The 23,588-nt window shown below is 67.1% G+C and overlaps 2 protein-coding genes across 6 annotated transcripts; one reads left to right on the top strand and one right to left on the bottom strand.

The window, feature by feature from the left end:
- Positions 1 to 1,877: 1,877 nt before the first annotated feature.
- On the top strand, positions 1,878 to 5,735 carry BIRC7 (baculoviral IAP repeat containing 7). Its single transcript, XM_072736411.1, has 7 exons — positions 1,878 to 2,202; positions 2,863 to 2,962; positions 3,250 to 3,331; positions 3,431 to 3,476; positions 4,477 to 4,548; positions 4,764 to 4,961; positions 5,651 to 5,735. The coding sequence occupies exons 1-6, from the start codon at positions 1,878 to 1,880 to the stop codon at positions 4,955 to 4,957; spliced, it is 819 nt and encodes a 272-aa protein (XP_072592512.1). The 3' UTR covers positions 4,958 to 4,961; positions 5,651 to 5,735.
- Positions 5,736 to 5,758: 23 nt separating this feature from the next.
- NKAIN4 (sodium/potassium transporting ATPase interacting 4) lies at positions 5,759 to 20,828 on the bottom strand. 5 transcript variants are annotated; one of them, XR_011996816.1, is made up of 7 exons: positions 20,725 to 20,828; positions 15,120 to 15,257; positions 14,761 to 14,841; positions 13,675 to 13,869; positions 8,352 to 8,975; positions 7,570 to 7,654; positions 5,759 to 6,462 (listed from the first exon to the last, which is right to left on the bottom strand). XR_011996816.1 is itself a non-coding variant. In XM_072735392.1 (7 exons), the coding sequence occupies exons 1-7, from the start codon at positions 20,776 to 20,778 to the stop codon at positions 6,453 to 6,455; spliced, it is 624 nt and encodes a 207-aa protein (XP_072591493.1). In that variant the 5' UTR covers positions 20,779 to 20,828; the 3' UTR covers positions 5,759 to 6,452. The 5 variants fall into 5 exon arrangements, 4 of the variants coding, with proteins under 4 accessions (XP_072591493.1, XP_072591491.1, XP_072591494.1 ...); XM_072735392.1 differs by having other exon boundaries at positions 8,915 to 8,975; XM_072735390.1 differs by lacking the exon at positions 20,725 to 20,828 and adding an exon at positions 16,280 to 20,698 and having other exon boundaries at positions 8,915 to 8,975.
- Between the last annotated feature and the right edge of the window lie 2,760 nt (positions 20,829 to 23,588).

Raw genomic sequence — 23,588 nt, 5'->3', positions numbered from 1 at the left:
TGCCCTCCCTCCTCACTGTCCGCACCCCCGGCCCCCATTAGTCCCCCCTGCCCCCAATCAGCCCCTACAGCCCCTACCACCTGTCAGCAGGTCCTGGTTCCTCATTTTACTCTTTTTTTTTTTTAAATGTATTCATTTGAGGGAGAGAGAGAGTGAGCATGAGCAGGGGAGGGGCAGAGGCAGGGGCAGCAGAGGCCCACGGAGCAGGGCGCCCGACATGGGGCTCGACCCCAGGAACCCGGGATCATGACCTGAGCCGAGGGCAGACGCTTCACCGCTGAGCCCGGGTGCCCCTCCTCACTTTGTTCACACAGTTGTTTTGCAAGCGCTGCTGCACTGTGGGCGGACGTGCTGACACCAGCTGGGCGCTGCCAGGGACAGCGTGTTAGGGATGAGAGAGGGCTTAGGGCCCGGGCGGGCAGAAGGGCCAGGTTGGCTCCGGGAAGCAGGCAGTAGCTTTGGGCCACTGGACAGGGGCCGCGGGGCCGGGGTGGGGGCAGGCACACGGCCCCCACCCCCCATCCAGCCTTTCTGTCCCTCTGTCCGCATCAGAGCCTGCTCTGCCCACCTGGGCGCTGCAGCTCCCCGGGGTGCAGCCGTCCTGTCACATTCCCTAACTGTTGGGGTGGGGGCACCCGGGGCCCTGGGCTTGAGCGGCTGGTGGAGACCGCGTGGCATGACCAGCTCTGAGCGAAGCCCGTCCCACGTGGCCAGCGGTTCTGATCTGGGCCTGGGCGAGTGCGGTATTGGAGCCTGGGACCCCTGGCCGGCAGTGGGGCCACCCCAGACCTACCCAGCAGGGCGGGTGCCCCAGCCAGGCCCGGGGAGGCGGGCCGGTTCTGCGGCAGAGCAGGGGGCCCCGGGCCGGGCAGTGGGCTGGCTGGTCTGGTCGGCCCAGCAGCGGGACTGGCCCGATGCAGCCGGCACGGGCGGTGGGAATTGTGACCCCTCCCCAAAGGTCCCTGCTGTCTGGGTCACCGGGCGGCGGGGGCTCTAATTCCAATGGGGAAACTGAGCCTGTGCTGTGCCGCTTCACCCTCCAGCCTCGTCCCAGCTGGGCAGGGAGGTCACAGAGGTCACAGAGGTGAGCCCAGCCCTTTCCCCAGAGCAGGGGCACAAGCCCAGGTGTCCCCGATCTCCGTGGCTTACGGCCCAGAGCTGCACAGCGACCCGCGGAGGCCCTCCTGCTCCGGCCCGGCAGCCACACGCGTGTCTCACGCCCCCTTCTGCTCAGGCTTCAGAGCAGGATGGCAGGTAACATGCCCTAGGGGCCTGCCCCTCCCTAGGTGTCCCCATCCATGGGAGCCCAGTGTCGTCCCTGTGGGAGGGGCTGCCCTCCCCCTGGGGGGCATAGCTGCACAGGTCAGAGCCCCTGGAACCTTCTGCCCTCGGGGGGCTGCCACTGGCATCTGGCCCAGGAACTCGGAGCTGACCCACGGCATGGCCTGCCCCTTCTCCCCCTCCCCCTACGCTAGCCCCTGCTGCTTCGGGAGGGGTGTCCGGGCTCCCGCCCCGCCCTCTCCTTCCTGAGAGTCACCGAGAGTCACCCCCCACCCCTGTGCAGCCTGTGCGTGGAGCAAGGCTCGCAGCACCGCGGCCCCTGCCTGGGAGCCCCATGACACAGCCCTGCTGCAGAGAGCGCGTGATGCTGGCTGCCACGCTGGCCCCTTCCAGAAGGCAGTGGGCCCCCCGGCCGCTCCCCCACCTGGGGCATCGGGGGCAGGACCGTGCCAGCTGCGGGAGGCAACGGCCACTGCCGTCCCCAGGCAGGGCCCAGGGGTCAGGAGGCGTGAGGCGGGCCGGCTGGGCGCATTCCAGGACTGGCTCCCGTGGGTCCCGTCACTGCCGCGGGCCTGGCCAGGGCCGGTGTGGGCTCCATGGGGCCTGAGGACAGGGCCAAGTGCTGGTGCCGTGGCCCCGAGCTGGGCCGCGGACGCCTCTCTCCGTGTGGCCACACCGAGGGCCGGGACGGCCGCTGCACCTGGTGCTGGGGAGGCCGGGACCGGGTGGACGGGCAGATCCTGGGCCAGCTGCGCCCCCTCGCAGAGGAGGAGGAGGCAGGGGAGCCCCGGGCTGGCCCCCCGAGGCCGGCCTTCCCCGGGATGGGCTCGGAGCAGCTGCGGCTGGCCTCGTTCTCCGCCTGGCCGCTGACCGCCGTGGTGCAGCCTGAGCTGCTGGCCGCGGCGGGCTTCTTCCACACGGGTGAGTTCGGGGGCCTGGGCACCGCTCAGGGGGCTTCTGGATGGAGCTCTGCAGCCCCCGGGAGCCCCTGCGCCCCGCACGGCGGGTCTGGCCCCATGTGAGGGGGCCGGGGGGCAGGGGTCCTGTGGCCTTCCCAGGCCTGTCTCCCGCCACCTCCTCGGGCGCCTCAGACCGTGGCAAGTGACAGGGGAGGGGGGGGTGCGGGCGCCCGCGGGGTCTCCGGAGCCCGAGGACAGACTCTCGGGGTCTACTGGAGCAGCCCCGACCTGCAGCCTCTGTTGAAGGCTCAGTGCGAGGCCGGGGTGAGGGCTGCGGGGGCAGAGACGGGAGGCGCCGCGTCCCGATGGCGGCAGGAGCCCGGCAGGCACCCGTCTCCATCACTGGGAATCCATCCTGGGGACGGAATGTTCGGGGCTCCAGGCCCCCACCCCTAACTGTCCGCCTGCCTTCCTGTGAGTGAACCATGCGCCACTCCCCGGGCTCCACTCTCCCCACTTCACCTTTGAGAAAGTGGGGTGCCTGTGAGATCCAAGGAGAATACAGGGCAAAGGGGGCAAAGACCAGGGGGCCCCCACAACCAGCCTCGGGGGCACACCTGGCCCAGTGGGCGGGTGCCGGGAGGCTGGGCGTGGGCAAGGCCAGTGTCCACCCTCCACCTAGGCCAGCAAGACAAAGTGAGGTGCTTCTTCTGCTACGGGGGTCTGCAGAGCTGGGAGCAAGGGGATGACCCCTGGACGGAGCACGCCAAGTGGTTCCCCAGGTAAAAACCCAGCAGGCCGCTCCTGGCGCTGGGCACGGCCGGCTTCCCTCTCCGGGGGGGTGGTTCCTGGGGATGGGGCCCCTCTGGGAACAGCATCCTCCCTGTCTCTTCCCTGATGCTCGGCAGAGGCTGTCTCCAGGACGGCCCCCAGCAGGTGCTGACGCTCGCTGTCCCGGCTGCCCTCCGCGGGGCACTGCGCGGGCACGACGCTGGCAGGAGGGGCTCCGGAGCAGCCCGGGCCCACTGCCCTGACGCCTCCCCCCCCCCCCCCCCCCGGCTTTCTCCAGGTGCGAATTCCTGCTCCAGACAAAGGGACGGGACTTCGTCTGCAGCGTCCAGGAGGCTTGTTGCCACCTGCTGGGCTCCTGGGTGAGTCCTGCCTCTCTCCGCAGGGCTCGGGCCGGGCGGTCCCCCCCTCCCCTACTCCCGTGTCTACTCAGGGCACAGATGTCCTCTGGCTCCTTTCAGGACCCATCAGAAGAACCAGAAGACACGGCCCCTGCCACCCCGTCAGGTGAGCCGTGATGCGTGACATGTCCTGGGGCAGGGACAGTGGGGCCAGGTGTGAGGGTGGGCTTGCTTTGGGGGCCAGGGGGCTGCGCGCAGGCGTTCGGTGGGTCTGGTGCTCAGGGGAGGCCGAAGCAGTCCCCTGCTACCTCCGAGGAGGCCACCGTGGGCGTCGCCAATCCCAGGGCTGGCAGTGGGAGCACGAAGAGGAGAGGTGCCGTCTGACCCCGTGCCCAGCACTGAGGGCGGTCAGGTTCAGGTTCAGACCCCGGCTCTTGTAACTGCATAGCGAGGGACATCTGCTCCCCGAGCCCCGAAAGCCGATGGTGCCAACCCCGTTTCGAACTAAGGCGGGTCTATGTGAGCAGCTCCGGGCACCTGGTGGGGGGCCGTCTCTAGGGCCTTGCTGGCGAGGCTCTGCTCACTTTGCTGTTGATGACACCCCTGAACAAAGGCTCGGGGGACAGCCCTCACGGGAGCACTGCCGAGTGGCCGCGGAGGCCGCTGTGTGGAGGTGGCCCTAGTGGCGGGCCACAGGGGCCAGCCGGCTGCCCCTCACCCTGCCTTGCAGATGCCAGGGGCAGCCAGGAGTGGTCCGCGTGGAGCCAGTGCCCGGCGGTGCGGGCAGCGCTCCGCATGGGCTTCGGGCGGAGTCAGGTGCAGCAGCTGGTGCAGCAGAAGTACCGCTGGGCGGTGCCGGCCAGCGTATCCGCGTCCCAGCTGGTGGCTGACCTGCTCCAGGAAGAGGACGGGGGCTGCCCTGCGGAGGCCAGAGGTGCGCCCCCTCCCCTGGCCCTCAGCGCACGGCCCTCCCTCGCTGCCCCCCAGTGCCTGGCACACAGCTCCCGCGGCCACTGCTCAGGGGCTGCAGGGGCATGTCCCGGGGGAGCGGGCTCGGGGGTTCAGGCATGCTGTGGGAGGGGCGGGAGGGGGACCCCGCCTGTGGCCCCCTCTGGGTGGGGTTTCACTTCCCCTGGGGGCCTCTGGTCTGTTCTCACCACCTACAGCTCCTGTCCACATGAGTCCTGAGCTGCCCACGCCCAGAAGAGAGGTCCAGTCTGAAGGGGCCAGGGAGCCAGGTGAGGGCGGGCCCACTCGGGGGCAGGGCCGGCTCCCCCGGATCCTGGGGGGGGCGCTCCTGGCCTGACCCCAGCCCTCCGCCTCTTCCATTAGCCCAGTACACAAGGTGGAGGTCCGGGGGGGGGGGGGGGGGGGGGGGAGGGCGGGTACGTGTGTCCAGGCGAGGGGGTGGAGCCCAGGCCCAGAGGGTGCTGCTGGGTTCTTGAACCCCCAGGAGCCCGGGATGCAGAGGAGCAGCTGCAGCGCCTGCGGGAGGAGCGCGTCTGCAAGGTGTGCCTGGACCGCACCGTGTGCACCGTCTTCGTGCCCTGCGGCCACTTGGTCTGTGCCGAGTGCGCGCCAGCCCTGCAGCTGTGCCCCGTCTGCAGAGCCCCCATCCGCAGCTGTGTGCGTACCTTCCTGCCCTAGCCAGGTGAGTGCTCGGAGCTACCCACAGGCATGTCCCAGCCTGGCCTGGCCTGGCCTGGGCAACCCCCGCCCGGGCCTCAGGGACCTCAGGACGGCCCCAGGCTGTGAGCCCAGCTCACCGCATCTTACCAGGGGGCTGCTTGGTGCTGCAGGGCCGGCGGGAGGCGGCATTTCTGACTTCTCCACCTCCCTGGTCCCGGCAGACGTTGCTAATCAACCCCATTACCTTCCCTGAACGCTTAGATCCTGGCTCTGGGTCCTTCCCAACGCTGCGCCCTGGTGGCCACTACCGCTCTGCTCGGGCACCTTAACCCACCAGGGCCAACTCTGCCCTGATTTCCCCAGTGATGGGGGGGGATAGCACCCCCTGTCCAGCCGGGTGCATGGGCTGCAGCCAGGCCCAGGCAGGATGGCTCCGGAGGTGCGTCGTTATGAGGATGGGCCTGGGCAGGACCTTGGCCTGGCAGCCAGGGCCAGGCGGGTGAGGGAGGGGAGCGTGAACTTAGATTTTTACGGATGGCGGGAACCTCCTCCTGGTTGTCAAAGGATTCTGTGCCCCACCATCTCTCCGAGAATCTCCCAAGGGGTCAAGTGGCCGGGGGTGGGGTTCAGGGGGACTCCCTGCAGGCTGAGGTCCCTGGCCGGCGGACAAGCCCACTGGGAGCAGCCCGCTCATCCCTCCCTCCCCCGCAGGAGCTTCCAGTGCTGGCTGTCACGCGGGCGCCCATCCATCTCAGCCTTCCCTGCGGCCACACGCAGGCCCCCGAACCGGCCGTCCCAAGTGCCAGACGGTGGAAGGAAGCGGGTGTAAAGGCACTTTTACTGCGCTTGAGTGCTTTTGGAGATTCACAATAAAGTGCTGGGCTTTCCCTGGACGATGCCCAGCAGCCTCTGTGCCAGGACGGGCAGCCGGCTCACCCCAGGGCAGCAGGGCCAATGCTCCCCCCCCCCGCCCCCCCCCCGCCCACCTAGCCTCAGGCCTTCTGGGACTGGGCTCTGATTCCCCAGCAAACCCCCGCCTCTCAGGAAGGAGGCCTAGGGGGCAGCGTCCTACTTTCTACTGGTAGTGGGGGGGTTCGCGGGGCTTAATTCCCTTCGGTGAACAACAGCGCCCCTGGCTCAGGACCAGGAGCCAGCAGGGCGCTGGGTAGGCGGGGACTTGCCCGGAGACCCCTCCCAGCGGCAGGTGCTGCTCAGGGGGCAGGGGCGTCACGTGGGTTTACACTTCCCTCGTGGTGAGCTCACACTTTCCCGTCTCGACGTCCCTCCCCCAGCAGCGGGTGTGCAGCAGTCCCAGGCCGGCTGCCGGTGACAGAGATCAATCTGTTCTTTCCTTTCCTCTTTTGTGTGTGTGTGTGTGTGTGTGTGTGTGTGTGTGTGTGTGAGAGAGAGAGAGAGAAGTTGCAGCATCTCCAGCCTGGGACGCCCCGAGGGCAGGGAGGCTCCCTGGTCGTGGTCATCTGGGGCCACGCAGGCGGGACTGGCACTTCTTCCCTTACGCAGGCCTGCGGGGAAGGCGGGGGCGGGCAGTGGTCAGGGCTCCCTGGCGGGGGTGGGGGGGTGGGGGGGCGGGCAGCAGTCGACAGGGGCTGCCGTGCCCTCGCCTCGGAGAGCTCCGGATGCAAAAGGGGCAGCATCCCCGTGGGCGGCGGGAGGGCTTCCAGGCGGGCGCAGCCCCGTGTCTGCAGACACCTCCCCAGGCATTGGGCTGGCAGCTGGGGGCAGTGAGGGGCCCACCGTGGTCCTTCTGGCCACCCAAGCTCCAAGGGCTGGTGGGAGACCCCCAGAAGCCCCTCCAGCCTGGCCAACTCCTTCAGAGGCGCATGCTCTGGGTGGTGCTCCGGGTGGTCGGCTCTCACCGCCGCCCCCTCCCAGCCCTGGCGCAGGGCCCGAGTGAGCGCCCTCCAGTCAGGGGACGGACAGGCTTGCTCCCCCAGACGGCCCTAGGCTGAGGTGGGCCTTCTCTTATGGGGCGGAAAAGGTGTAGCTGCCAAGAGGGCCAGGGTCCCCAGGGGATGCCACGGGTGTGGCCCGAGGGCAGGATCCTGTCTGACGGCCTGGGTGGACCCCAAGGGCATGGGATGAAGGAAGCGCAGCTCTACCGGGAGGAGGACCACCAGCTGCCTCTGGGGTCCCCCAAACTTCAGGCTTAGGTGTGGGACCTGGCAAAGCTGGCTGCTTGAGAGGTGGGCTGGCGGCCCAGGCACTGTCACCCTGAGCCTGGGGTCGTGGATACTGCTTTTTAAGAGAAAAGTCTGATTTTTCCAAAGATAGGAACCAACACCCCAAATTTCCTGGCACAGTGAGGCCCCTAGAGAACAGCCACGCCGCCCTCCTGGGAAGTGGCCTCCCCATGTCCCCTCAGCCCCCAGAACAAAACTGTCTTAGACCCGACTCCATATAGTGCTGGGCATGGAGCTCCAGGGGGTGGGGGCCAAGCCCAGAGCCCGCACGGAGCTGATCTTGGAGAAGGAAGGAATGGGTGGACGAACAGATGACGGATGGACGGACGGATGGACGGACAGATGGCTGCCTGGTGAGGCCTCCACAGGGAGAGAAGCTAATCCGACTGGCGAGGCCGAGCCGGGGCAGGCTCTGCTGGCCATACTTACACGGACACCTGCTTGAGCAAGAGGTTGGAAGGCTTTTCACTGACGTGGTAGCGAGGAAATGGGTCAAATCCACCAATGAAATCAACTGAAAGAAATCGAGACCCAAATAAAACAAGACCCAAACAATGGAAACGAGGGCAGATGGAGCAGACGCCGAAGCCCGAGCGCTGGTGCGGTGACAGCAGAGGCCGGCGCGAGCCTGAGGGCCCGGGGAGGGCAGGCACCAGCCCAGGCCCAGCTCAGAGCTGGCCGTGTCCCTCCAGGGCACGAACAGTGCGACTCCCCAGTGGACACCGACGTGCTCAGCGGCTGGGGGGGGGTGTGGCCTGGGGGGACAGAGCAGGCCCGGACAGCCTGGATCCTCAGAGCCGCAGGGAGCTTCACTGTGACCCAACCCCTGGCCCCCCACATCCACGAACCTCAATCACCTGCCCCCCCGAGGCTGTGTCTGCACAGCCAGTGGGTAGCAGGGCTTGCTGGGCAGAGCAACGCATCTCCAACCCCCCGGCTGGCTCCCCTCCTAAAACATCCTCACCAGAGGTGAGGTCCGCTTGGTTCTCTCCCAGCCACAGTGGTCTGGGAGACAGTGTCGGGGTCATGTGGCACAGGAGCTGGGGCGCCTGGGGGCCGAGGACAGCGTGCAATTCGGACACGTGCACTCCCAACCCCACAGCCACCTGATTCCCAGGGACAGAGGCTCTGAATCCCCATTCTGACCCCAGGGGGAGCTCTGCCCACTGGAGCCATGGCCCCCTAGGTGCATGCACCCAGTCCCCACCCACCCAGCCTTGTCCTCTGCAGGGTCTTCCCAGGAAAGCACGTCAGAGCCAGGGGCAGCCAGGGCCGGCGAGGTGTCTCAACATTGACGTTGCAAAACAGAGGAAGGTCAAGGGGACCCACCTCTGGGAGCGGAAAACAAAGATGCCGCTCAGATGGGTCCAGAGATGGGGACACCACAGCCAGTAGGGCCTGGTCCTCAGCTGCCAGGAGGCAGAGGCGCCCATCCCTCTGGAGGTCTGAGGGCTCAGCCTTGCACCCGCAGCTGCTGTGGGGGGCCAGCCCTGCAGCACAGGAGCCCTCGAGCCTGGGGGCTTGGGGGCCAGACGACCCCTGGTGCCACAGCCCGCGTCCCCTCCTCATCTCTTCTCAGGTGGCTGGGCCCGTCCACCCCTCTGCTCAGGCAAGGACCCCAAGGGCATGGGGACCCAAGAGGCGAGGTCTCAGGCTTTGCCAACGACAGGCCAGGAGGACGCAGAGTCACCCCCCGCCAGCCCTCTGCTTCCCTGTCCCTCCGTCTCCGCCTGGAGCGTCCAGGCCGGGCGCTCACAGGCAGCCGCACACTCACAGCTGTCCTCCTCCTCGGTGAAGACGCTGACCACATAGCAGGCACAGACGAAGCCCACGAGCTGAAAGACACCGAGAGGTCGGGATGAGGACCCAGGCAAGCTTGAGGCGCGTGGGCCACAGCCCCTCCTCGGCCTCAGCTTCCTTGTCTGCAAAATGAACAACGAGAGTGGATCTCGTGTGACGTTTTCAGCTTCGAGGTTCCAGAGAGAGTCTGGCTTCCTCCGTGGGGCTGGCCCGGCCCCTGGGGGTGAGGGGTGAGAGGGGGAAGGGCTGGCCAATGGACCAGTGAGTCGGGAAGATGACCGAGTCCCTGCTTTAAAGGGAGGGTGAGATGCAGAGAGAAGCCCTCAGCCCGAGGGACCCCCAGGCTGAACCCCCCTCCAGGTCCAGCCAAGCCACGTCCCCCGGGGCCTCTTGTTAACCAGCCCACCACCGGGTCTCTCCTCCTTGGGGAGATTTAGGATGGCAGCCCCGGCTGGAGAAGCTGGGGCCAGCCTCGCTGGATGGTTCGGCTGCAAGTGCCAAGGACCCAGCCAGAGGGCAGAGCGGATGGGGCTGGCCACTGTCCTGGGAGCCGGGGCCTGGCTGGGCAGAGGCTCCCCGCCAGGCTCACAGGAGGCCGCCCAGCTTCAGGGAGAGGGCAGGCTGGCATTAAGTGCCCAGGGACAGCCACGCACCAGGGCCGTGGTGGGACAAAGGGCTCCAGCTGAGATGTGAGGGCTGGCGCTGCCCGTGGCCCAGTCTCTCCGCACTCACGCGGCCCAGGCAGTGCTAACTGAGGATGAGCACCTCCCGAGGGCGGCATTCAGTGCCATGGGGGAGCTGCCCCGTCCCTGAATGAGAACAGCCCCGACCACAGACCACAGAGCCAGAGCGGTCCCTGAGCAGAACTGCTTGTTTGTGACTTGGCAGCGAAGCACATCTGGGCGGCACAGGGCAGCACAGATTCCCGGGAAAGGCCCTCAGCTCTGTGTGCTCCCGGGGTCTCGGGAGGGGCCGGCAGCCCCAGCTCATCAGGAGGCTTTGCACACGAAAGCAAAGTCAGCCTCTACAGATGCTGGGAACCTGGGAGGCGGCGAGGATGGGGAGACCACGCTCTCCGGCCTCCGGGCTCCGTAGGTCACACCTGCGTCCTCAGGACCAGGTGCTCTTTGAGCATCTCCCATAGGCACCAATGGCCTCAACCCCACAGACGCAGCTCGGAGCAAGAGTCTGATGGCGGGGCTTGGAGGGGCCCCGCATGACCCTCCTCCACATCCTCCACCCCGTGCAGTGTGGATGGTGTCCAGACTCCAGCACCCTCCTGCTCGGGTTGCCCGTGGGGAGCCCAGCAGGAGATGGGAAGGAGGGAAGCAGAGCATGTATCCTCCTCTGCAGGGCTGACCCCAGGGGCGGGAGGAAGAACTCTGCCTGGGGTAACTCCTCCCCACACCCCTGCAGGCCGAGGGTGGGGGTGGGGGAGGGCAGCAGCTCAGTGGCTATGCACCCAGGGAACAGGATACCGTGTGGTCCCCGGCAGGGCACCCACTTGGAACGGCCGCCCCACGGCCCCCAGGATTTAACCGTCTCTGGTTAAATCTCTGGTTAACCATCTCTGGCACCATCTCTGTCTTGCTGGACCCCGATGGGTCAGGGGGCAAACTGAAAAGATGCCTCACAGCGGCACCTGCTCTGGAGAAGCTACAGCAGCTCTTCTGAGCGACGGTGGTGGGGTCCGTCCCTGAGGCAAGCACAGGCCAGGATGGGGTGAGACATGGGACGGGGTAGGACGGTGGCCAGCAGCGCGGTCTTGGAAGCGAGGGGCCTCGGGGAGGAGAGCGCTCCCAGCAGCCTTCCTGGCGTGGCCGGCCCTCCACCAGCAACGGGGAGACCCGAGGCCTTCACTTAAGCTCTGGGGCTTGGTTCCTGCACCCACAGATCAGGCCCAGTGGGGGGGACAGACCACAGGGTGCTGTGCCCTGCTCTGGAAGCCCCATCCTCCAGGGAGCAGGTGGTGGGCCTCCTCTATGCCGACCCCTCCTCCCGAAGGAAAGGCAAGCCTGGGCCGGTCCTCCGGGCGGGCACTGCTGCGCCGCTGTCCCCCCCCCCGGTGGTCCCCAGTGGTCCCCAGTGGGCCTCGGTGGTCCCCGGTGGGCCCGAGCTGGCCGTGGTGCTGAGCCCGCCCCACTGCTCCTTCTCCACTGGGTCCTGGGGTGGGGGCCACCCACGGCCTCACCCCCCCTTCCACCTCTCACGTGCCCTCTGAGCTCCCCCCCAGATCCCCCCCGAAGCTCCCAGAGGCCCACAGGATCGGCAGACCCCGCCCCGCCAGCCGTGCGGCCCTGCCTCCTCTGGCTGGTTCTCTCCTCGCCAGCCGGGCTGCAGGGCCCGCTAAGCCCGAACAAGCAGCAGAGGGTGGGCTCCTGGGAGGCAAAGCAGGTGCCCGCTGGCGGGTATTCAGAGACGCGCATCTCGTGATCGAAATGTCCATCCCTGGGGGTGAAGGAGGACGGCGACCCAGGGGCTCCGCCTCTCCCTTCCACACGGGGCGCGCCCCTCCGGCACCAGAACCAGCAGCCGCGGGTCGGAAACTCCCACCAAAAATTTGTTGCTTTGCAGTTTCCTTTTCGTGGCATTTTCTACACATTCTGTAAATACCTTCAGAAGCACCGAGGGGTCTCCTCGGCAAGTGGGTTCTCTCTCCTTTCAAGGAAGGCACCCGGGTCCCCATGTGTTTTCTGGTAACCGTGGCCCCCATTTTGCGTTGTGAGCTGTGGAGGATTAGGTCCTCAGACCCGAGGGAAGGGCAGCTCTGACTCCCGGCTACGGGGGCAGCACCCCAAGTGCGCCACAGTCCGACTGTCCATGGCCCTGGAGAGGAGGGACCCTGGAAGCGTGCAGGCCGCCTGAACTGCTGTGGCTTCTCATGCCATGGTCGGCCATGGGCAGCCGCGGATGCCCCACGCCACGGATGGCCCTAGCTCTGGAATCTGTTTTCCAGCGTCAGCAGCGGGGTACAGAACCTCCGTCCTATAAACACATTATCCGCCACACACGTTCACGCTGACCGCACTGCGTGCAGGCCAGCCCCCTCCAGTGGGGAGGAAGGGTCTCCCGAGGGCTCAGGTCCAGAGACGGTGGGCCTCGGTGGACGATGGGAACCTGGGCCCCACCTGCCTGGTCATCGCAAAAGACCAACAGTGGGGAGAGCCTGCGCCCCTGCAGAAGCCCCCGGGCGGTCCTGGGGGGCCTCCCCCTGACCCCATGCCCTGGCTGGCCTGGGCAAAGGCTGAGAGTCTCCAGGAATGACCGAGTGTGATGTCCAAGGCAGGGTGCAGGGGGTATAGCTCAGGGGTAGAGCATTTGACTGCAAGGCAGCGTACCCCCCTGCCTCCCACCCGCTGGCCCTGCAGGACCAGCCGCCCTGCGGTGAGGTCACCCAAGCAGCCCTGGGGAGAGTCCACGCGGCGAGGACCACGGGAGGGCCCCTTGGAAGCAGCACCTGCAGCCAGACCGGCCCTCAGGGCCCCAGAGCCCCAGCCGGGGGCCCGACTGTAGCTTCGTGCATGACCTCAAGCCGGAACCAGCCATCTAAGCCCCCCACGCTGCCACCCTGCACAAAGCTTTACTGTTTCAAGCCGGGACGTTTTAGGATATTATGTAGCTGCTACGGCTGCCCACCAGCTCTGCGGCTCCGTGGGCCTCCCTCCCTGGGCTTCAGTTTTTCCGTCCACACGCTGGGGACACAAGGCAGGCACAGGAGAGCGAGTGAGTGACACCAACCGCGCCGTGTGTCAGCACCCCGCGTCCCCCCACGGCGCCCCCACCCGCCAAGGCCCGGGCACCGCTCTCCCGCGGGTTTCACTCTCCACGTAGAACGGGCTTGGTGAACGTGGGTGGAAATCGCTTCCGAGCTGAGTGTGGACGGCGGAGCCTGACGCAGCTGCGAGCTGGGGGGCCCAGCAGAGCGCGCCCCTCGCCCCCGCCAGCCCACACGGTTGTTGGTTCAATCCCCTGCGCTCCTGGCCGCCCATCGGGCCCCAGAGCCCCCGTGGGAGTGGGGGCAGGGAGGCGAGGGCGCAGGAAGCTAACCGTCGGCTCACAGTGGCTCACAGGCTTCCCGGAGCCAGTGCCAGCAGCGTCCTGGGTCCCCGGGGGGTCCCCGGGTGGGTCCCCGGGAGAACGGCTCCCACGGCCCGCGCAGGGCAGGCCCCGGGGCCTGCAGACAGGCCCGACGGCAGATCGCTCCTCTCCCCTGGGCTCGCAGGGCAAGTCCACGGCCGCGGGGAAAGCAGAGGTCTGGACGCACAGGAAGCGTTTCTGGGCAGAAGCGCGTCGCAAATGCCGCAGGGACCCCGCGCTGATGCTGGTCCTTTATCTGAAATTCAGGTGTGCTGGGGTCCTGTGGCCTTGCTCGGGACCACAAGCCTCGGGGGACACAGGCGGCAGGGGGCCAGCTGCTCGGAGGAGGCTGTGGTGGGGCTCTGGGCTGTGCCCTGCCCACCCGCCTCCGGGCTGCCTTCCTTCTGTCCCCCGCCCCCGCCCCACAGCATCAGCAGAGCCTCGGGCTCCTCATGCCCACCCCGGGGCTGAAGCCGGCTCGAGCCCCCTCTACACAGCAGGACACCGAGGCTCCCGTGGCCCAAGTGCACAGGTGGGGGCGGGGTGGGAGTCCTTACCTGCCAGGCAGGCCGGGGACCCCTGAGACCTGGGAGGTGGAGACCTGGCCCAGCCACGGGGTAACCCCCGCCCCATCCCTCCCCCAGGCCCCCAGCTCACCGCCAGGAGGATCTGCAGGGCGCTGTGCAGGGCCTCGGTGTAGCCATGCTCCAGGGCACAGCCGACGCCTGCCACCAAGGCCCGGCCACCCAGGGGCCCAAGGCCAGCCTCTGGCTCGTCGTGCAGGCAGCCCGGGCCATGCTCACGCCACCAGGAGCGGTGCTGGGAGAGGTTGAAGGTCAGGAGCTCGCTGTCCTGGAGGAGGGTGGGACCTGGTGAGCCGCAGGGATACTGCCCACCCACCCACCACAGTCCAGTGTGGGCCCCGACAAGGGTGAGGGGCGCCCTGCCCTCCAGCCAGGGGAGGCAGGGACCCCAAGGCCTTCTCAGTCACTGCCCTGCAAGAAGGCCTCTCTCTGCTTGCCCGGGCCCCGGAGCCTGCTCACACCCCCTCTTCCAGGAAGGCCTCCGTGCCCAGGCAGACCCTGGGGTGTGTCCTCACAGTGCTCCGGGCCCCTCTTTCACATCTTTGGCCATCACTGCCACCTGAGGTCTCTCTCGCCCCCTGCAGCCCCAGGTGCGGCCCCACCAGGCAATGGCCAGTCTGCCCTGCACCCGCCTGGAGTCAAGCCCGACCCCATTCCCAACTCCGCGCTTCAGGCGAGGCTGAAATGAAACATTCCAAAGTGCCCACAACAGCCGCTCAGGATTTGTTGGCACCGATGCTCCTAACCAAACACGGCTTGGGTGTGGTGTCCCCTCCTCCCCGGGAGAGACCAGCGGGTTTGACCAGCATTTGAAAGAGCAGCTCAGGGGACCACCTGGCGCACCTCAGAGGTGTTCCCAGCTGCACCCCCTTGCAGCCCCGGTCCCTCTGCCCCTGGCGCCCAGCCCTGCCTCCCCTTCCAGGTGCTGCCCTGGTTCCCAGGCCCATCCTCCAAGGCCACCTGCCTGCCAGTGCTCACCGCCCCTCTCCAGGTCACTAGTCCTCCCCAGACCTTTACTGAGTCACCCCTGTGGGCTAGGGCTGTTCTGGGTGCCAGGGCCAGAGCCGCAACAGACCACGGGCGGGGGGCACATGGTGACAAGCAGGCCGTACAATGCTCACTGTGGCCTGGCCACAACCCCTGGACTGACTCTACTCACCTTTTTGAGTCCACCCACTTCCAGGTAGAAGCAGATAATGAAGACATTCCAGGTGACCCAGACGGCCTCCCACACAGCGTACTAGAAAGCCGGGAGGGGGGCAGGGGGTGGACGAGGCCAACTCAGCAACCTGCTTCTGCGTAGCACCTTGGAGGAGACGTCTGCTCCCGGGTCTGGCAGCCAGGACGCTCCACTGGAGGGAGGCTCCCCCGAGCCCACCCCGGGACAGGTCTCGGAGTGCAGCCGCGGGCCCTGGATTCCTGGGTTCTGCTGGCTTCTGGGAGGCGGCCCTTGGAGGCCCCAGCCGGTCATCCCCCCCGCCTGCCCGTGGGAGGGGTGTGGGAGCAGAATGAACTCACCACCACAACGTAGCGAGGCCGGTACTGGATGGTGCCCAAGAGCCCCAGGATGACCATGACGATGTGGACAAAGGTGGCCAGGATGGGTGCCCACTGGTAGCCCAGGAAGTCGAACACCTGCCGCTCCAGGGCAGTGACCTAGGAGCAGCGCGGGCACCTGAGGGCCAGCAGACCCCCGAGGCCGGCCTCTCCTGCCTCATCATCACCGTCCAGCATCTGCCACCGTCTTGGATCTTCCTTTTTTTTTTTTTTTTTTTTTTTTTTTTTTAAATTTTTATTTATTTATGATAGTCACACAGAGAGCGAGAGAGAGGCAGAGACACAGGCAGAGGGAGAAGCAGGCTCCATGCACCGGGAGCCCGACGTGGGACTCGATCCTGGGTCTCCAGGATCGCGCCCTGGACCAAAGGCAGGCGCCAAACCGCTGCGCCACCCAGGGATCCCCCGTCTTGGATCTTCCAACCAAAATCTCCACCTGAGTCTTCCTGGCCCTCAGACCTCACCTTGGGATGCCCCTCTACCTTGAAAGGCTCTCTGTGGGCGAGCAGCGGCCCCTCCATCCTCCATTCCCTCAACCTGAGAGTGGGAACCGGGGCTGCATTCCTGACTCACAGGGTCAAGGCCTGACAACAAACCCCCGGGGCAGGACACATGGGGCAGGACGCAGGAGGCCGAGGGCTCTGGGGCGCTCTCCGCAGGAGGTGGGGCTGGGGCTCTGTGGCCTGCAGGTCAGCACCCTCCCTGTCTACTGGGCTCCCCCTCCTCCATGGACTCCATGGTGGCGGCAAAGCAGTTTCACCTGGAGGACATTCCTGCCCTCTCGCCTGCAGGCTTGGCCGACGAGAACCAACCAGAGCAATCAGGCACATGTAGGGGCCTGATTTTTTTTAGACCTTCCTTCCTTCCTTCCTTCCTTCCTTCCTTCCTTCCTTCCTTCCTTTCCTCGTAATCTCTACACCCAACATGGGGCTCACAACCCTGAGATCAACAGTCACACGCTCTACCGACTGGGCCAGCCAGGTGCCCCGGGAACTTGATGTTTCGTCTGTGGGGGAACCTACCGGCTCTGAGCTCAAGCTCGACTCCAGAACACACGCACGCGCTCACGCGTTCATTCATTCTGCGGACCTGGCCCATCCCCAGAAACCAGGAGCACATACCGGGAGAAAATAGGGCCAAATCCGCTGCACCTGACACCTTCCCGTCCATGTTCGAGACAAGGCGAGTCCAGCAAGGGTTGAAGGGAGACGGGCAGGGAAGGGACAGCGCCCTGGCGGAGCTCGTGGGTGCGTTCCACAATTCCACCGCGGGCCCACTACGCACCAGTGCGCCACTGGCACTGAGAACCGGTTCCCAACCCAGAGCAACCTCAGCTGTGTTGAGCCCTGGAAGGACTCTGAAGGGTGGAAGAGGGAGGAGAGCCCCTCCAAGCAAGCCCCCCTCGGGTCCCTCCCACCGGCTGGAACCATGAGCAGGGCGTGCACAGCAGAGAGGGACGGACGAGCCCAGCAGGGCGGGCCTTGGTGGACCTCACAGACGCCCCGACCCCAGCAGGAGCGCCTGGCCCTTCCTCCATGCTGGCTCCTGGCAGGAGCCCGACCAGGCCCCAGGAGCAGCTGCTGTGGGGGCATCCCGGGCACTGCCAGCTGCTGTGTATGGCCCCAGAGGAGTGGCAGCTATTTCCAGGACGTCTCTGGCAGGGGAACATTCCAAGTACGCCCTGCAGAGGCTGGGGTCCGTCTTAGGAGACAGCTGGGAGTGCGGCGTGGGGAGCAGGAGCGGGCCCGAGGGCAGGGCACAGGAAGCGTCCAGCGGGCACTCGCCAGGCTCTGGGCCGCTTTCCTGCACGCCACAGCCCCCCACCCTGCAGGCCCGGCGTGGTGGCCTGCTCCAGACCAGCCCCCCGAGGCCGGGCAGCTCGGTGATGGGCATCGTCTCCTAAGAGGCGGACAGTCTCCGAGGAGAACCAGGCCAGCCCAGCCCCTCACTGCTGTTTCCTACTTTGCTCCCAACGCCCAGCAGGAGGACCAGGGGCTTGGCTTAAGCTCAGGCGGTGATCTCAGGGTCCCGGGATGGAGCCCCGCGTCGGGGTCTGCGGGAGACTCTCCCTCCCCCTCTGCCCCTCCTCCCACCCACGTTCTCTTCCAAGGCGAGGAGCCTACAGGAGGAGACTCCCGAGCTCCCTCGTGGAAGGAAGCGTGCGTTGGGCTACGAATAGCGGTAGAGAACGGAGACGGGGGCGAGCACAAGCCGAAATCAAGCCCCCTCCCGTCCGTTCCGGCCTGTGGCCACAGAAGCCTCTGTCCCAGAGAGGGTGGCACCGCCGCCCCCCACCCCCCGCCTTGAGGGACGCGTGTTTCTCTGGCCCCGTTTCAGGGATGCCCCTGGCTCACACGGCCCGGCCACCCAAGCCCTGCAGACGTGTCACTGCTGCCCCATGGGGACCCCGCACACGGCTGTGCGTGCGTGATGGAAAGTCCCGGGGCCAACTCCTCTGTCCCTCAGGCCTACGCCCCTGCTCTGCACCCAAAAGAGCCCGGGCCGTCTCTTTTGCACCGATGACCCTAATCAAGGGGCTGGGGTACATCCCCTGCAGGCAGCCCACTCCCCAGGGTCCCCTGAGGTGCTAGCGGAGCTGACCCGCGGCAGGGGCAGGTCTGTCTCTGTGCAGGGCCCACTACCCGGCCCTTAATGTGCCTCATTGCTGGTCAGGGGGCAGCGGCCCCATCCCAGCGTGGGTCCCGGTGCCCAGGGGAGGCCCCCAGACATTCGTTCCTTAGTTAGAGATGTGGGAGAAAGAGACCGGCGTCGGAGGGCAGAGATCCTGCCTCCCCCTGCCTCTGTCCTAGGAGGAGAGCCCAGCCTGAAGGGACAGCCGAGGATCGGCAGCTCTTGGCCAGCCCGACGGAGGACAGCCCCACGGACCCCCGGCCACTGAGGGGTCAGGGACTGGGTGTTCCCGCCCAGGAGGGCAGAGGAAGCCCTGGCCCGGCTCAGGTCGGGGTGGTGGGGGTGAGTGGAGGGATTGGTATGAGGGGCAAAGCTCTGGGGGAGGGGGTTCCCCACACAGGACAGGCCTACACGGTGACGGGTGTCCCTGCGGGGCAAGGAAAAAGAGAAATGCACACGTGCACACACACCCACACGCACACACGCACACAGGCGTGTGCGCCTCACAGGCTTCACGGGCACAGCTGGCCAGCGCCACCTGTTCCAGACACAGACTGAAATTACATTGTGAGCCCCGGGCCGCCTCTTTTGCACCGATGACCCTAATCAGGGGCTGGGGTATGTGCCCTGCCTCAGCACCCCCGCCAGTGCCAGGCGCTCAGGGGAGACGGAATGAGCCGGCCCCGACTCCCCTGCCACCTCCCCTCACTCCTGGCACCATGTCGCCGCTGGCACCGTTCTCCGAGGTCCAGGCTCATGCCGGGACTGGAGGAGCGTCCCGCTAACAGCTGTGCTCCCCAGGGACCCTACAGCTTGGGCACAGTGTCCAGCGCAGGTGCTGGGCTGTAGGGGCACCTTTTCGTGTCTGAGCCACGCACCAGAGGGCTTAGCACGCCCCGGCAGTGCTCGAGCAGGGAACAGGGAGAGATTTCGCTGCAGGGCCCGGCCACCCCACACGGCTACTGAGCGCAGGCTTCCCTCTTGTCCACGTCGTGGCACAGCCTGGGAACCCCCACAGCGTGGCACAGCCTGGGAACCCCCACAGCGTGGCACAGCCTGGGAACCCCCACAGCACGCTCCGCTGGCTCAGGGCCGGCCAAGTTCACGCTATTCTCCAGGGACAAGGCTCCCAGAAGAGGTGCTCGGGCCTTTGTCCAGTAGCTTGGTAACGAGAAAACTCTCAAGCTTGGCAACAAGAGAAAAGTCCCAGGACTCCCCCCAAGGCGCCCCCTCCCTACACGCGGTGACCGGAGCTCTCCCGTCTGCCGCCCCCTCCCCCCAGCAGAGGAAGCACCACGGGGAGGGGGGGGGGCCCAGGACAAAAGGCCTTTCAAAGCTCTCTGCTGCTCTTCCGCTGGGCCCCGCTGGCCACGTGGGGACACAGCTCTGTCCTGGCTCTGGAACTTGCCTGGGTCACCCTTCGCCCTTGGTCGCAGCAACTTCTCCAGGGGCTGTGGGGGTGCCCCCTGCGCACGGTCCACTGTCCGCTGCAGCGGTGAAACACGCAGCATGACCCTACCCGAGCCTTCCAGACCCGAGGCCACATCCCTCACTCGGGACATCTATTTCTGGGGCCCTGAATCTCAGGTCACAAGTCAACCCTGAGTACGTCCCACACGCCAAAGTTAACACACGAAAACCAAAGTCCCACCAGCGCCAAAGGCCACTCTGCTCTAGGATCTCCAGGCGCCAGCAGGCTGGAGAGCTTCTGACCAGGCCAGCGTCCTTCTCCCTCAGACCTTCCCTTCCCTACCCCCAGGCACCTCCCCAGAGCTTTCACTGAGGGAGCCTCCTACCAAAATGTAGCAGGGGACGCCTCCGCTGCAGGGTGGCGGTGGCGGCGGGAGCTCCCTGTTGCCCCTGGAAGAGCGCTTCAGCCGGAGCCTCCTGCATAGCCCTGAGCTATCTCCCCGCCTCACCTGTGCAGCCAGACCCTGCACACGTGCACCTCCTCCATGCTGTCCTTCACCCCACCCCCTCGGGCTCCCAAAGCACTGGGTGTGCACCCACAGGGAACCCCTGGAAACTCCCTCCTTCCTCCACGTGGGACCCAGCAGCCTGGTATCTCAGCCCCCTGCCAACCGACAGCAACCCTCACCCCCACACAGAGGGCAAGCGAAGGACAGGAGGCCACAGGCCTGGAGGACTTCTGCTTAAAACTCCGTCTTCCCTGGGCCTCCAGGCTTCAGAGGGAGAAAGCCCCCTGCCCTGCTGAGCCGGAAGCCCACCCGGCCTGGTCTCAACAAAGCAGGATTTCCTGCTTAAGATGGGAGCCCAGGGACCCACCAGCATCCCCTCCCCAGCCCTGCGGCCAGACCTCCGCTTAGCACTCCCCACCCCCACCCAGGGCCTCGGCCGGGCTCCGGGAATGTGGGAACCGCCAGGCGGCCTGGAGCTCCCACGGCTAAGTGGACACTTGGCGGAGAGATGCCCAAGTTCTCTGACAAAGCTCTGGGCCCAGGGCACCAGGTAATCCGCGACGCAAAAGGGCCCAAGTGCAGGTCCGGGCGCCAGCTCGCGCCCTCTTCTCTCCCCCGCATCTCTCCCGGACCGGGGAGGGCGAGGGGGCCCTGCCCGCAGGTGCACACCCGCCTGCACCGCACCGTCCCGCACCCTCACGGCGCCCCCCACCCGAGGCTGCCGCGGCTCGCTCAGCGCCCGGCGCCGCCCGGGAAGGAGCGCGCAGACGACACGCACCCGGCCCCGCGCACACCCGGCCCCCCACGCCCGGCCCGAGCCCTCCGTTTCTCGCGCGCCCCTTGCAGCCGCGCCCCGCGCCTGTCCCCCGCCGGTGCCCGCCGCTGCGCCCTCCCCACGAGCGCACGCGCCCCCGGGCACCGACTGGCCGGCTCCGGACGTGCCTGCGGGGGCCCCGCCGAGGCTGCAGCCGACGGCGCCGGATCCCCCGCGGGCCCGAGGACCAGCCGCCACTCACCAGCTGGAAGGAGCAGAGAAAGAGGAGCGCGCAGCGGCCCGAGCAGCAGCCCATGGTGCCCGCGCCCCGCGGCCGCCGGCCCCGCCACGCGCGACCCCGCCGCCCCCGCCGGCCCCATCCCCCGACCCGCCCCCGCCCCCGCCCCGCACGCTGGGGCGCCGCCCCGCAGGGCCCACCCGCGCTGCCCCCGGACCCGGACCCGCCCCCGGACCCGCCCCGCACACTGGGCAGCCGTCCTGCAGGTCCCACCCGCCCAGGCCCCGGCCCGCCCCCGCCCCCGGCCCCATCCCCGCCCTCAGCCCCGTCCCCACCCCATCCCCATCCCCGGCCCCATCCCCGCCCCGGCCCCGGCCCCGCCCCCGCCCCCGCCCCCGCCCCGGCCCATCCCACCCCGCCCCCGGCCCCAGCCCCGCCCCGCCCCCGCCCCCCGCCCCATCCCCGCCCCGTCGCCGCCCCCGCCCCATCCCCGCCCCCAGCCCCATCCCCGCCCCCAGCCACGCGCGACCCCGCCGCCCCCGCCGGCCCCATCCCCGGACCCGCCCCCGCCCCCGCCCCCGGCCCCATCCCCGCCCTCAGCCCCGTCCCCACCCCATCCCCATCTCCGGTCCCGTCCCCACCCCATCCCCATCTCCGGCCCCGTCCCCGCCCCGGCCCCGTCCCCGCCCCGGCCCCGTCCCCGCCCCGGCCCCGTCCCCGCCCTCGGTCCATCCCATTCCCGCCCCCGGCCCCATCCCCGCCCCCACCCCACCCCATCCCCGCCCCCGCCCCCGCCCCCGCCCCGGCCCAGCGCCGCCCCGCCCTCCCTCGGTCTGGGGGCTTCGTGCCGGTTGGGCAAGGACGCGGGACCCCTTCTTAAAGGGGCGATGGCGGGGCTCGGAGCTGCGGCCCGGCCACGCAGGGGCCCCAGGACAGCGTCCGGGCGCCGGGAGCCTGCTCGCCGTCGGGCCGGAAGACAATCCGCAGCCCCCTCCCTGCCTACAACCTCCCGCTGGGCACCTCCGGGGCCTGCCGCCCCCCGCCCCCCGCGCCCGGTCCTCAGTGTGCCCCCCATCAGCATCCTCCCTCCTAGAGCCCCAGGGGCACCCCATCCCCCAGGCACGCAGAGGTCCTCCTCCCCGGTTGGAAGACTCAGAGGTAGGAGCACAGATGGGATAGTCTGTCAGGAGCTCACCAGCCCAGGGAATGTGGGGACCCTCGCAGACCAAGTCTGTTCCCACTGGGTCTGGGCCAGGGCAGGGTCAGGCCTGAGGGGTAGGGACCCTGGGGAGCTCCCAGCATTGCAGGCAGCCTTGAGGCTTAGGTCCCTTGTGCTGGAGGGAGGGCTGGGGGACAGCCCCCGATGCAGAGGTGTGGAGGTGGGACCCAGGGCAGGGGGCAGATGGGAGACAGGAGGCAAGTGAGGTGCGATGCAGAGGCTTTGCACACATTCTGGCTTGGATTTTATCCCTCAGTCATAGGGGCCACGATCAAGGGATTCTCGGGAAGTGAATCTCATGCTCGGAGCCGGGAAGTGGTCCTGGTCAGCTCCTAGAGAGGTCCCTGAACAGAGCACAAAGGGGTGTGGGGACGAGGGTCCACCTCCAGGGCGGCACAGCAAGGGACACTTCAGCCTTGGGCCACTGACCTTGGCTTCAGCAGTCCAGGGCCAGAAGTGCCAGCCCCGTGGCGATGGCAGTGACAGGAAAGGCCTTCCACGGCTGAGCAGCTCCTCCAGCCAAAGGGGCATCTGCAGAGCACTCACCCCATAGGCTCCTAGGAGCTCGGAGCACCCCAGTGTCGGTAGCCCCTTTGTAGGGGGCTGAACTGAAATCAGTTTCCGGAGGTGACCTCACTCCTGACCCCACTCGTGGGATTTACAAACCAACGCGGGTTTTTACCTGTCTGATGTTGGTTGAAGTCCCATGGTCCACTTAACAGAAGAGCAAGCTCAAGTTCTCCTGAGGTCTCCAGCAAATGAGGGGAAAGCCACACCAGGTCTCTAAGCAGGCTCTGCTGAGGGGTGCAGCTCTCAGACCCCAGTAAACAGGAGAAGTTGGGAGGAAAGGTTTGGTGGAAGGGAGAGTATTCCCAGATGGGGGGTGTTTGCAGATGGGAAGGAGGGAGCATGCAGGATGGGCCCAGGGAGGCCCCTGGAGATCACGCAGGTCAGCCTTTGTGGGGCTGCGCTCGGGGACCAGGAGGGGCCTCTGAAGCAACACCCCCCCCCCAGCCGCCATGTGAAGTCCAGTTCCCGACGGGATGATTCAGCAGGCTTTGGGCTGCGTGGGGGGCTCTCTGGCGGCAAGACTACGCATGGGAAGCTTGGACTCACCACCCAAGGTCTTTGATCTTCTTTGCAAGTCTTGACCTTTTTTTTTTTTTTAAGATTTTATTTATTTATTCCTGAGAGACACAGAGAGCGAGGCAGAGACACAGGCAGAGGGAGAAGCAGGCTCCCAGCGGCGAGCCCGACGTGGGACTCGATCCCCTGACCTGGGATCACGCCCTGAGCCGAAGGCAGGTGCTCACCCGCTGAGCTTCCCAGGTGCCCCACAAGTCCTGACCTTTAGAAGACACAGAATGAGGGGACTTCTAGGAAGACGTTCATACAAAATTATTCAGTGAAAAGAATAGGTGGGAAAAGATTCTATGCAACGGGGCCCCTCAAAACCAGCACCGCAGACAGTGACTCTGTGCTGTGGGGGTCCTGGGCACTATGGGGGTCCAGCAGCACGCCTGGGCTCTTCCCGCTCGGTGCCACGGTGTTCACACCAGTCACGGCCATCAGGAATGTTTCCAGACACGCACGAATGTCCCCCGGGACAGCCGTCACGGCTGTGAAATGTGGTCTCGGGGTTATCAAAGGGAAAGTCCATGCACGCTCC

This window comes from Vulpes vulpes, chromosome 14 (genome assembly GCF_048418805.1).
Source record: "Vulpes vulpes isolate BD-2025 chromosome 14, VulVul3, whole genome shotgun sequence".
Classification (NCBI taxonomy): domain Eukaryota; kingdom Metazoa; phylum Chordata; class Mammalia; order Carnivora; family Canidae; genus Vulpes; species Vulpes vulpes.
This window is presented reverse-complemented; position numbering and strand designations above follow the sequence as displayed.

Bases quoted from the DNA above. Each gene is read 5' to 3' on its own strand.
- BIRC7 (XM_072736411.1), top strand. From the start codon at position 1,878: ATGGGGCCTGAGGACAGGGCCAAGTGCTGGTGCCGTGGCCCCGAGCTG. The intron at 2,963-3,249 runs GTAAAAACCCAG...GGCTTTCTCCAG, and splicing joins CACGCCAAGTGGTTCCCCAG to GTGCGAATTCCTGCTCCAGA. The intron at 3,477-4,476 runs GTGAGCCGTGAT...CACCACCTACAG, and splicing joins GGCCCCTGCCACCCCGTCAG to CTCCTGTCCACATGAGTCCT.
- NKAIN4 (XM_072735390.1), bottom strand. From the start codon at position 16,750: ATGCCCCCACAGCAGCTGCTCCTGGGGCCTGGTCGGGCTCCTGCCAGG. The intron at 15,258-16,279 runs GTATGTGCTCCT...CGCTGCTCCTAG, and splicing joins TTTGGCCCTATTTTCTCCCG to GTCACTGCCCTGGAGCGGCA. The intron at 8,976-13,674 runs GTGAGCTGGGGG...GGTGTCTTTCAG, and splicing joins CCCTGCAGATCCTCCTGGCG to CTCGTGGGCTTCGTCTGTGC.